The 13,521-nt window shown below is 41.4% G+C and overlaps 1 protein-coding gene across 3 annotated transcripts in view; it reads left to right on the forward strand.

The window, feature by feature from the left end:
• Positions 1 to 272: 272 nt before the first annotated feature.
• scube3 (signal peptide, CUB domain, EGF-like 3) overlaps positions 273 to 13,521 on the forward strand; it is an 82,304-nt gene continuing 69,055 nt past the window's right edge. For 2 of the 3 annotated variants that reach the window (XM_030139238.1, XM_030139239.1), the window contains exon 1: positions 274 to 742. In XM_030139238.1, the coding sequence (XP_029995098.1) occupies positions 643 to 742 (100 nt within the window). In that variant the 5' untranslated portion in view covers positions 274 to 642. Of the gene's footprint in view, positions 743 to 13,521 lie in introns of all 3 variants that reach the window. The other variant, XM_030139237.1, reaches the window with a different exon arrangement.

Below are 13,521 nucleotides of genomic sequence, written 5' to 3' on the forward strand. Positions count from 1 at the left end.
CCATTGGTTTTCCAGAATTTGGAAACCGGTTTTTACGCAGGTGGCACAGACCAGGTGATCACATGGTTGCGACCCCAACCGCACATGATAACCTGGGTCCATCTTCGGTCCAACCAGCATCTGTGCGTAAAACCCTGCAGAACCGACGGGGACACAGTGGGAGTGGGTACAAGAGGAGCAGGAGCAGAGGAGTCCGGTGCGCAACGCGGACGCTTCTTCTCCTTCTTCTTCTCCTTCTTCTCTCCTCCCCCTTCAGACCCCGTCGCTCTACTCCATCTCTCCCTCTCTCTCTTTTCCTCCCTCTCTCTCTCCTGCGCTCTCTCTCTCTCTCTCTCTCTCTCTCTCTCTCTTTCTTAAATTGACATCGGTCTGGCTCGAAACATGATAACAGTAAAGCCTTCCTCCGCTCCGCTTTGTCGGGCTACCCTCAATCCCGATCACTTGAAACTCAAATAAGCAGGCGTAAAGAGGAACAAGGATCGCACAATATCCTGTCAGCGGGTGCACAGGGGGAATAACAAGAGACCTTTATACCACACACCCTTATATGTGCTTTTGCGCATCGCAGATTTTTTTTTTTTTTTTTCAATTTTTACATTTTTTTTTTTTAAGTAGAAGTGTTTAACTACAGTGAAAGTTAACATGTATGTGCACGTTTTGATACGCGCAAGCCTGGGATTTGTAGGTCTGTGCCTGGTCGCCTTTGTCCAACAGTCAGCTTCAGGAAGTAGAACCACTCAAGGTAAGTTTTCACATCAAAATAGCCTTATGTTTCTGTTGCCATGCCGTGATCTGATGGTTGTGGATGTATTTATTCTGTGCGTTATTCCTGTGCGCACAATGAAAGCCCCTCAAGCCAAAGCCACATGTATTTAGTAGATCTTCATGGAAAGCTGGTTATTATCACACCCAGCTGCTCGTAAAATTAATATCAACTTTCAAAATAAGTGGAACTTTAATTGATGTGTGTTTAAAACAAAGTATTTATTTATTTTTTACATTGCAGAGTTTAGAAGTGAAGTATTATTGACATCAAAGCATTTGTCATTCTCACATTGAGTTTTTTTTTTTTGTTGATTCACTACCAATTGCTTAATTGCTTTTCTCTGTCAGTGTGTTTATCTGCTTAAATTCACACTTACTTTAGAAGAAAGAAAAGAAAAATACATTTAAAAAGTAAATTTACTTTCTTTGGGTTTGCTGTTGTCAGAAAGAGCCACCGTCTCTGATCTTCAAACAGCATCAGCAGTGTGAACAGTTATGTTTCATAGCTAATCCAGCAAGTAATTGTACTGAGACTAGCAGAAGGTATTTGTCACAGTTCAGACAAGTATTTGACACCGGCGTGCAACACACACATGGAGGAGTCTCTGACTGTCAGACACTGCAGCCACAGTATGGTCCTGCCCAGCCGGCTGCCCTCTTACTCTCATGTGAGAAATTATTCAGACCAGACAAGGGCAGCCTGAATCAAAACTGTGGCACTTTTACAGGAACAAGAAAGACACAGTGTTAGACACTCATTTTCTGATTCGCTCAGCCTTCTCCTGCAGGTTTTCATCACTTAATTGTCCCACTATACACATGCCAACCCGGGGCTGCCAGAAGTATTTGCATGCAAAGACACATCATGGTTTCTGTGTGAGTGTTGATTGTGGTTGGTGATGTTTCGCACACAAAAAGACATCTCTCGGGCGGTCGACAAGGCAAAAAGAGAAAGGGGGTGGGTGACTATTTTGCATCCTGGGTGGTCTGCCCCCACTTGTGGGAAAACTCAATATTTACATTTTGCAATTAGAACTACTTTTTTCTCACTTTATTTTCCACAACATCGATTACACACTTCCTTGTAGTGTGGAATGCCGCTGTATGAGTGTCTGCTCTTAATAGCATGCACCTGTTTGTTGGTCATGAAGCGAAACTCCATGGACGACCACTTGATAGGTTTCTCCTCCAGTTCCTGTTTATCAGTGCAAAGCGAGCGGCTCTACAGTGACATGTTTAGCTGTGTTCGGCCATAAAATTATTTGTGAGCATATTTTGAACTGAGTCAAGAATAAGTATTTTGTTTGGCGCCGGTGGCACTGACAGGCTCTTACGGTGGGAACAGTTTTGACAAAGAGAAGAACAGTGAGAGGAGCAATGACAAAAAAAAGGAGTTTGTCAGCTCAATATTTATTCAAGGCAGATGTTGCCGACAAGAGTCTTTGTCTTTCATCAATGTCAGTCTAATCATGGCGCTGTGTTTCAGGCATCAGTCATTACTCCATGAAAAAAAAAAAAAAAAGTGTAAGAGCAGTGGAATGAGGGAGGATTTGAGGATGTGGTAGAGAGAATGACAAAGAAGGGAAAAATGAGACTGGGGAAAGGGGAGAGATTAAGAGAGCACAGACAGACAGACAGTGAGGGAGACGTTTCTTAGTGAGTGAGCAGCAACAAGCATGGAAAAGAGAAGGCAAGGAAAGAAGGAGCCATAGACGTCATGGCAAATCACTTTCCCTCGAACAGACTCAGGAGCTCTCTGCTAATGCAGCGGCACCAAGGCAACGGTTGGTGTGGGGCTGACATGCTGCTGTGGCTGGCTGTGTTGGTGTAACCTCTGCTCCGGAGGCCTGGGGGTCTAAAGACGCAGAGTTGCACGAGCAGGCAGGAAAGCCAGATCCAGGCCGGGACACACTGTGGGAACCGAGGAGCTTTGGCAATCTGAGGCCCAAGTGACGGGGAGGCTTACCTAGAGATGCTACCCCAGACGCTACTATGAACGAGATGGAAGAGAAGAGAGTTCCCCCTCCCACCCCCAACGCTCATTCACTCCTTTCCTTTTTCACCCAACTCTTGCTTTGTTTGCTTTGTTCTCGCTTCCTTTCCTATGCACTTAATGAAGTAGCTGTGCTTTTTCTATGTCAGCCATAAGCAAAGACTGCATTACTGTGTCAGAAGCCTCGCTGTCAGCCAATGCGCTATTTATATTTTTTCGCGACAAAAAGATGTGGAACTCTTTCCGTCCTCTTCAGTGCGTTCTCCACTACCGTCCAGCCTACTTTGGTTAATTGATAGAAGGCCGTACTCAGCAGGTCTATGTGTGTTTGTGCTTAAGTGTGTTTTTGTGCCTACATGTAACTGGGCCAAAGTGCATGAGATGTGTTTGCAGTAATTTGGACAGTTCTGTGAAACTGTATGTGGCACCACATAAAAGAGGTATTTAAGCAGGGCTTTTATTTCTGCTTCTACCTCTGGCAGTGAACTCCTCCAGGCAGTCTGTGTTAAGTAGAAAAGAAAAGAGAGGGAAAAAAATGACCATGGCTGTGGCACTATCTCGTCTGAACATGGCCAGTCATCTCACTTTAACATTTTGACACCACTTTGGCATTGCTCTTTCATCACCTTCACTCTCCTCATTTCTCAGGCTGTGTGGTTTCTACTTTGCCCCCGAGTCCTGACAGGCATCTGCAGTGGTATTTGTTAAGTTGTTACACTTACCCCCTCAGAGACTGGATATGTCTTAAAACAAGCAGATGCAACAGCCCCTGTTTTTAAAACATTTTTTTATTTCTGTTGAGGTAGTGGATAGGGCTGAAAGATATATTGTTATCGTATCTATATCTAGATATGAACATTCAAGATATTAATATCGAAAAAGCAACGATATAAATGATATTGATTTCCCCCATGTACAGCTCTGGAAGTCAAATTTCATATTTATGATTGCCCTTGAATGCACTGCTAAGGCCAGCCAACCACAAACCTTATGCTGATGACTGGCAGTGAGTTCTTATAAATAAAACTGCGCTTTCCACATTCTTTTGTATTATGATGTTTGTATTTTTCTGAAAAATGCTTGGTTTTCACCGAACCCGTAGTCATATCGTGCCGTATTGATATCGAGATATCTAGCATGAATATTGAGATATGAAATTTTGTCCATATCGTTCAGCCCTAGTCGTGGCGCACAGTTTTTGTCAAAGTCATTTTTAACAGCTGCCAAACAGAAGATGTACACAGGTCAACATGTAGACAGTACTACTTCTGTTACCATCTAGATGCCCTATGACTCAGAGACACTGCTAGTTTGGTTCAGAGTAATATTCCCTTTTTCCAGTCTGCAAAGTTCAAGCAAGAAAAGAATAAAATACCAAATAGGTCTGCACAATACAAGGAAAATCTGCAGTCTGTAATAACGTGATGACAATATGAATTAGCTACAAGCCCTCTGTCCTCTAGCATTGAAGTGAATAGTTTAATTTCTGGATAAATACATTACTGGATGAATTGCACGCAGATTAAATCAGACCTTTTAACTAGAAGGAATTCAGCTTTGATTGCCCTTTCTTCTAAACCCAACCAACATCTCTTGAATTAAAAACAAAAAAACAAAAAATGCTGAAAAACAACTGAAATAATATACTAAATCATCATCATATCCTTAGCCACGTAATGAGTTTTGGCTTCTGTCCGTTCTCTGTGGTGTTTGGATGTTTTGTCAGGAGTCACACACACAAACCTCTGAGAAATGGACTTCTGCTGTGTGTAAATAAAAGGATTTTTCGTACTCGCTGCATTTCAGGCAGATTTTTGGGATGTGTTTGTCACTCATGATCATGTTGCAAGGACGATGAAAATGTGATTTATCGGTCAGCACTTGGTTTTGGCAAAGTAATTTTTAACAGCTGCCAAATGGAAGATCTATAAAGGTCAACAAGGAGACAAAACTACTTGGGTGCTCATCGGGTTCCTGTGGAACTTCGTGGTTTACGACATTGTCAGTTCAGATCGGTAACTGAGTCGGATTCCCTTTAATTACCGATACGAAATCGACTCTACCTGTAAATTATTTGGAATTTTTTTTTTCATAATCAAAGGACACTCTAGTGATGATGACAGTGGAGCTTCTGTCTGTCTGCCGTTCTCCGTCTGCAGCAGGCGTTCAGTGTCAGACAGTCGTGTTCTCATTATGATCTGAGGCAGGTTGAGCCTCGGGGTTGCCCTTGGTCACTTGCTGACGCGTGGGTGGAGCGACTCAATCCAGCTTCACCGTACTTTACCACTTAGCACACACACCCAGAAAGAATCTGCCTGACAAGTGGTGCTCCAGTACCACTGTACATGTTGTTACAGAGCAGGAGAGAGATTATTATCTTGGCATTACTTGAGCGCTGAGAACACTTGAAAACAATTCGGTCCAAGAGTAATGCAGTATGAATCATGAAAATGACTTTGATCTGTGGGTGTGTAGTGAGGACAAGTGACTGTGTAGACTTCGATGAGTGATTTTAGACTGGATATTAATGATTGCACTTAGGAGGCAGAAGTGCTTTCACTTCCGAAAACGAGGCACCATTATGAGTACAGATGGCTTTAAAGCAGGGAATGGGCAGAGTTTATTGTGCCTACATTTTCTAATTCTTTGACTTTAATGCGACCAAGTTGCTGCTTGATATAAACATTCACTTTTAAGGCATGCCGGCTGCAGAGACATAAAGAGGGAGTACCATGTTTACAGGCACATGTAAAGTCCAAGCTGTGACCCAAGGCAGTTGAGTGAGCCTTTATTCTGGACTTTTGCTCACTTTCATCCTGCCCACTGGAATGTAAAAGCAAGACATTTTTGTCTCTGCAGCAGAGTGTCAAAAATCCTGGCCTGAAGAAATATGTTCTAGGTCTTTAAGAATTCTGGGTGCATTTTCTCAGTGATTAATGCGGTTGTACATTTAATCCTTAACTTGAAAAGATATTTTTATAATGAGCTGCACATTTGTGAGAATTACTTTTCACAAAGCAGAAAATATGAGTTCTTCCAGTCTTCAGTGACTTCGATAAAGCTTTTTTTTGGTGCTAGTTTGGTGGTATATCAGCACAAATAAAAAGATTTGTTGGTAGTGCAAGTTTGAAAACGGTCTGTGTTTATGTTCAGCGTTCCTGTGTTTTCCTCCACTTTACTCATCAAACGCCTCATGCATATATTGTATGCGCTTCAAGTTCAGCGACTATTACACTGCAACAAAACACAACCATAACCTGTCGACACTGCAGATTTCCGGTCGCTCCCCAGGGAAACCCATCAGCTGCTGAGATCTGTCTGTCATGGTACCTTTTCCCCTTCTTGAGCAGAAAATCACTTCATCAGCAGCCGGCGAGGCCCTTGTGACCACTATTTGTCACCTCATTTGAAATGGTTGCAGGGTTGTGAAGCCTGTAGATTTCGGGTGCAGCTGAGGATGGGGAAAAGAATAACTTAAATCATCTAAAGTTGTCTGAAAGCAGGATCGTAGACGGCACCAGCATCCAGTGGAGAAGTTTGAACCCTCACACTCTGGAGTACAGAGAGTATCTGCGCTGTAGGTTCAGGGCTTGTTTATTTATTGAGCTTTAATCTGAACAATATGTTCCAAATGAGGCTTGTGATGCTTTTTTCAACTGTGGCGTTGTGGTTAAAATTAGAAAACCCTGTGTGTCTCCCTGCTGCTCCCATCTCATCCTCTCTCCCTCTCACCCCGTCAGTGGCCTTTGTTCTCTGTGCAGATGCGGCGCTGTGCTGACAACATCCCTGTTGGTTTCGGGGGAGGATCTAGTCAGTGTTGATGACACTCTGACCCCCCCCTCCCCAAAGCCTGAACTTACCTCTAGAGCCCCCTTCACCAGTACTGATGTCTCGCTGAGGAACCTCTGTGCCTCCCTCAGCCAGCTGCAGCAGCTCTTAGATCATTAATCCTCTAACCCCCCACCACAGAGCCCACATTTGTTTTTCTGTTCCATTACTCGCTGATTGGGGATAGTGTGATTCAGAAGAAGATATCAGTGGGACTGTCATCTCAGTCTCTGTACTTTCCACACCATCCTTCCTCTCCGCTCTGTCCTATGACCCCAAGGCTGAATAATGAGGCCGCATCTCTCTTTGAGAATTTGGGGGGGTCAGGGAGGGACATCATTAGGCTGGTCTGCGGTGGTCAGCGTTGTTGGAGGGGGGTTGGGGGTCAGAGAGAGCCTTGTTTACAGACTGTGTGTTTACATTCCTGATGGCGAGCGCCAGCTTTAGAGACTGCTGGAAGTGAAAGGAAATGCTCTTATTCTGCTTAGTAATGGAAAAATCCAACCCAATACATCAAGGAATCCAGATGAAAAAAAACAAAGTTATTTATTTGGTGGGTTCTGGCCAATGCATTCTGGTTAGAAGAGGGATGACTTCACAGATGAATTTGAGACTTCCTCAATGGACAGAAGCATGGGAAAACCCATATAGCCCTCTGCAGTATTTAATCACCTCTGATGAACTTGACATATATATTTATCACAGCGTGTAATAGCTCATAATGTTGATTAACGTGTTAAATCATCCTTCTATTCCTCATATAATGGCAATTTAATCCAAAAGTTGATACCAGGCCTCCAACATACAGCAGTATTTAACATGTACTGCAAGTGTTAATCATAAGTTTATATCAAGTTCTTCTAGGAATTATTGGCCAAGTGTGTGAAAGTTTCGATTACCTGGAAATTAATGGCTGAAAAGAATGAAAAAGCAATTTATTCCAACAAAGTAATTCCCAGATTGTTTTTGTTTTACGCTGAAATTGTATTAATGAGGGCATGTAGTTGGGGGAAATTGAGTTTAAAATGAAATAGGATCATATCTGCAATATTGTATGAATAATAAAGGGAAAAACACAGACGATGACATGCATTGCATCAAAGAGTATGTGTGTGTCTCAGACTGAAGAGGCAGAAAAAAGACAGTTTGGCTTGAACATTTATTTTTGTCCTAACAACCATGTCAGATTTATTGCATTTCTTTTCATATTATCGTAAGTCTGAGGGGTATTGCACAAAGACGATGTGAAAACACAAACATCATTTCATGTAAGGTATACTTTGAATCCACATTGATATTTTTTAGTTTTTCATAGCAAATATCTATAAAGTCTGTGAAGTCTATCACAGTATATTCAGTTGTATAATCATAAGTATAACATAAAATTATGATAATTGATTAACTCCAGTTGTAGCTCACTTTGTACAATTTCCAACAAATACTGACAATAAAATTATTGCCCCTGTAATGTTAAAACTTGAACGATTTTCTGACTTCTGCTACTTGAAATAATGCAGAACCAGTGATGGAAAGGCAATTAAACATATCGTGTGTCTGAATATGTGAAATGTTTGCAAGAAGTGATCCTGCTGTCTCTCAGCATTTACAAATCGGGCCTGTTCCAACTGAATGAACTTCACATTTCCACGTTTTAGTAGCTAATGGTCGCTTCACAACTTACACAGAGAACCATTCACTTTATACCTTCGTTTGACAGGAAACAACTAAAAATATCACACTTGTGCTGTAATTGCTATGCTGCCATCTTTATAGTTGGTAGCGTATCTGGCATAAGTAACCACCAATGAATGTAATTGCTGTGTGCAGAAGGGAGAGTGTCATGTCAGTTAGCTCTGGTTGTATAAATATAAGGTATACAGCTGGACTAAGTGCCACCCTTCCCGCGTATAAAATATGCTGCATGAGGCCAAGAAGTTATTAACAGAGCAGGACACATGCCAAGAAGGGTGAAAAAATCCCCTGAAAGGTACAAATGATTTTCTTGTCACTTCAACTTCTAATGGGAAATGGTTACAAGTTATGCTCAATTATACAGTGTGGTATGTATTAAACCTCTGACACTTAGAGTGTCATGTCACCCTTTGCGCTCTCTTAGTATTACTCTATGATTCACTTAATTACTGTAATAAGTGTTTTCCTTCTGGAGGTGGTCCGGAGGTCTGTGAGTCATAGTCTATTAAGGCCACACATGCTAAAGGAAAGGCACAGCACCAGATGCTCAGACTATGATCAAAATCACTGAGAATTGCCATTATTTATTCACAAAGTCTGAGCCCAAGTTACCTTGAGAGATGTTTTATAAATGATTCGAGGTGAGCCCGCTTGCACTCGCAGTTTCTCGTCTCATCACGGCCGATGTTTTGTGTCGACACACAGAGTAAAAAAAAGATTCTTGAATGTGTTAGCACATCGAAGAAATGGATATAAAGGTCTCGTACATGTTTGCTTGAGTTCATTGAATGGCTGAAATGAAGAGGCATTCTGCTATAAATCAGTGTTTGTGTAATGCTGATGCAAGTGTTGTGCATTTTTTTTCCCAATTTATTCAACATTATATGAAATAAAGTAAAGCATTACCAGGACAGAGTTTCAGCTTTTTCATTGCTTTTTTCTCCATTTGGTTCTACTGCAAGATAATAATAAATAGTGGCCTATTTTAAGTCCTGAAATTGTGCACCAGGGTTTGTGTAAAATCAAGATGGAAATTGAAAATGCATTTATCGCTCCATCGGAAAATTGTTTTGCACTGAGTGAAAATAATGGCAAGAATTAGGAATGATAGAAATAAAACCTTGTCCAGTTAAGATGATCTGGACTGCGTGTAATGGTATGGGACATATAGTACTTCATGTCTCTTGGTTAACATGATGTTGTCGGCTCCTGAGACTCAGCCTGCGTGTTCTTGTTCATTTTGTCGTTGGCCCCAGATATATCTGAGGCTTCATGGTTGGTGGACATAAGCAGGGAGGGACCTGGGTTTTGAAGTTGTGATCACAGTTTCTGAAAGCACAGGATCAGTCAGTGGTCATGATTCCTAAACATTAAGAGTGTGTGAAGGATGAGTGTAAATATCCCGAATGGAAGCAGTTGATATTTTTATTCACAACTTTTTAGAGACTTGCTGGACGGCCAACAGTGTGCTCCTTCATTAGCTCAGGGGGATCTGGGATGGACGGGGGGGTAGATGCTAAATTTTGAGTTAATGTTGACGTCTGCATTTCATCAAAACCATTTTTTGGAGGTTAGCTAGTCTACCCTGCACAACTTAAAACTACACAACATTTTCAGTGTGCTGTGATGATTTTGCAACAAACAACCATGGTTCCTGTCCTTTCCTCAACCTGGCTCTTATTTCCTCTCACTTCTCTGAATTAAAAGCCAAAAAACACAATAGTGTGCTATATATAGCTCTGTACATCTACACATCCAGTACTGTAAATGCTAAGTCATGCAATGTGTGTCACGTGCATTTATTTCATGCACAGGTGGCATACATTAGTATAAATGTACTGCTTTTATTAATTTTATGATGCTGTAACAGACTGAATGAGCTCCATTTCTAAACCTGTCCCCTAGCTGCACAGAAACGTAACTTAATTTTTGTGTGTGCATTATATCGTTTTACAGGTCCTGTACAACAAATGCCCACTGTGAAGTTTTTGATAAATGATCTGTGTTCATACAGTACAACCATTCAGACTGTTTCGGCTCTGCACCTAAAGTAATTATCCTAACCTTAGCCCCATCCTGCTCAACCGCAACCCTAAGTATAGTGTAAGCGTGTGCTAAGATGGATAATTACACTTGTTCCTTTGTAATTAAACATGGTATGACAAACACTGATCCCAGGAACACCTTTTTATGGAACTGAACTCAGCACCCTTCCTCGTATGCAGCAGTGGAGTCATAAAATGAAGGATTTCATCTGAAAATGGCTCTGTCAAGAAAGAATGTTTTGTCTCTACAGCTTAACCACAAATGTTGAAACGTTGCACCAAATCATTTAGTCTGGAAATCACAGCTGAATACTTTATTGCTCTCACTGACTGAATGCATCAGATGGTCCATAATTTTGACTATTATTTTGGAGCTGGTTGCAGCCAGCATGACTTAAGCTACACTTATGGGTGTCCCAGCTCCACTCAGTCTATTTCTGTATCTGAAGGAAAGGTGATGGGTTTTGGGGGGGGGGGGGGGGCAGGTTTGGGGCAAAGCAAACAGCAAGGGTCTCAACACTCAAAGTAAACATTACCCAGTGTTTGAACTACACACCTTCGGCCCTACAATTCTCCCACACACTCGTGCTCTCCCTTCTGAGTCTTATTCCTAGCAAACACCCCCTCAAGCCAGCCCTGCTAAATACACTGCTTATCCCTGGGCCTTCCCATAAATCAGGGAGGAAAAGCACCTCTGACAAGGTCTCACCTCCATGGCCAGCAGCCCTTAGCCGGCAGCTCTGACTTACATGTGGGGAGTACTTTGGAATAAAAGCAAAGTCCAAATGAACTAATGGCTCTTCAGAGTAACTTTCCAAACAGCCACCTGTGAGGACATTAGGATGTTTTATCCAGCAATGTGAATAAAATTATAATAAATTCTATTTATACACTCCCCCAGTCATGAAACTCTCTTACCTCCACCCTGAGCCAAGAGTGTACAACGATGCTTTTAAGGATTTAGAGGTTTTACACAAGACAAAGTTTTCTGTATTATTGAGTGTACAATAGAGCATGAAGTTGATCTGTTTCAGGGGAGAAAAAGCATGCTGCATAATTGTTTGACTCTGTTTCATCCAGGAATCATTGAGTTCAATATTCTGAGAATGTCAGCGAGTTTAAACCAAGACGAAAGCTATTTGTGGCTCTAATTTGCTTAAATGCGTAGAAGAGAGAAGCAATATCTGAAATGACACATTCCCTGGAGGAAACTGTTTAAACATCTAAGCATTGCCCAACATCTCTTTCTTCTTTGGTTTTGTTGTTTTGACTTTGTTTATTCATCCTTGTCTCAAAGCGCCGGTTTTATCCTTTGCTGCCTTAACTTGTTCCCAACAACTGTGATTCCTCAACACAAAAGAATGAAAGAAGCTCTCAATGAAAAACACAATCTTTTCATCTTGGGCATGAGTCAATTACCAGGGTAGCATTACTGAACACGCTGCTTTTTTTTTCTCAAGCATTCAGGGGAACATCCTCTGGACTCAACCAAAGGATGTATTGATTCTGACATGTTTATTTCCATGGCAAAAGCATTTTGGATTTCCAACGACACCAGCACATGTAGCTTTTGGTGTCCATGTGTCTGTTGGCTCATTCTCAGTAAGTTTTTATGAGTGTTTTTTTTTTTTTTTCTTCTGAAAGCAATGATTTGTCAGACGTGGACATTGTAGCTGTTGATCTGGACTTTCTTCATCACGCAGTTATTTTTATTTGTGCAGTAAATGTTGTTTTTTAGTATTATGGGGTTATGTAACATCAGCATTTGATCACTTCAAGCTTGCATGTCTCAGTGTGTCCTATCCTGTCATGAGATTAAGTGATTCAAAGCTCGAGTTACTAGTCAGTATTGTATAGTGATATCTGGTAAATATACCAAGAGTGTTTAAAGCTGCTGTACAAATACAATTAAATGCCTGAGGCGATAACAGACTTGACTAGTGCAAGAACAGAGCGGTTCCAGATTTGTATTCAGCTGACAGTTGCCTGCTCTTCTTAGGATCAGTTTTTGTTCATTTAGAAGTGTTGCATAATAACCTTTCAGCTGATGTGATACACTGTCAACATTTCTGTCATAAATACCGTTTTGAACTGATGTGTGTTTAAAGTGTGAGATGTGCTTGAATTTGTGTGAAAAGTGTGTGTTCTAAACTACAAGTGTGAGAGTCTGCAACCTTGCAGCCTTGGAAAGATAAAGTGAACTGATGTTCCAGATGGGAACATTAATAACAAGATGAAAAAAAGGGATTCTCTGAGTTTCTGTCATAATGAATATTAATTACCGCTGAGACTTGGCACCAAGAAACCTGACGATAAGACAGATATTTTGTTGTGATTAATACCTCCTCTATTGAAAAACACTTCCTCTTATCATGGCAGACAGTCAGTAAAGAGAAAAGGCCCCGGCTGCTCCTCATGAGAATTCACATTGTTCTCACATAATATAAATCAATACTGGGCTCGGGGAGCTCCTGCATCACTAAGTGGCTTTGTGGAAACTCAGCAAGAGAGGTGCCACCACTGTCCCAGACGTTGTTTTTCTTAGTAGATCATGTGATGCACAGAAAATAAAACATTACTGTTGACTGAAAAAAAATGTGACAAATCTTTTCAGCCTCATACAGACAGGTAAACTTTGATTTCAGTGCAAATCTTTAAAGGTTTTCTAGTTTTAAATACAGATGCTTCTCACACATTAAAGTAAAGTCAAATGGATGTCAGTGCAGAATGAGTCTGAACACTGGACTCATTCACACTGAAAGTCTGACCATGTAGCTCCGTCTTACGTAGACTAATAAACTAATAAACTATTTCTGTGTTGTTTCCACCACTTTCTGTGTCTTGTGCACTGTCAATGGCCTCATTTCTACAGCAGGCTCCGTGTCCTCCAGGAATAGGCAGATATGCTAAGCTCAGGGGTTTAGGTTGCAGGTCATTTTCCAGTGGGATCAGCCAGCTCCTGCAGAGGGCTTGTGATAAGAGTGGAGATTGGAAGCTATGTAAACCTTGTTAAGTTGCCCTTCCCCTGTGTGCATGGGGGTAATCCTAAACACCTGGGCTAGTTAACTGGGATTTGTTGGGATTAGGGGCTCCATGAAGGCAAACCTGATCATGCTTCTGGTTAAATCCATTTCCATTCTTATCTTTTCAAATTCTCTCCTTTTGTACTTCAAACTCAACCCAGCAGTTACACAACCG

This window comes from Sphaeramia orbicularis, chromosome 7 (assembly GCF_902148855.1).
Source record: "Sphaeramia orbicularis chromosome 7, fSphaOr1.1, whole genome shotgun sequence".
NCBI classification, from domain to species: domain Eukaryota; kingdom Metazoa; phylum Chordata; class Actinopteri; order Kurtiformes; family Apogonidae; genus Sphaeramia; species Sphaeramia orbicularis.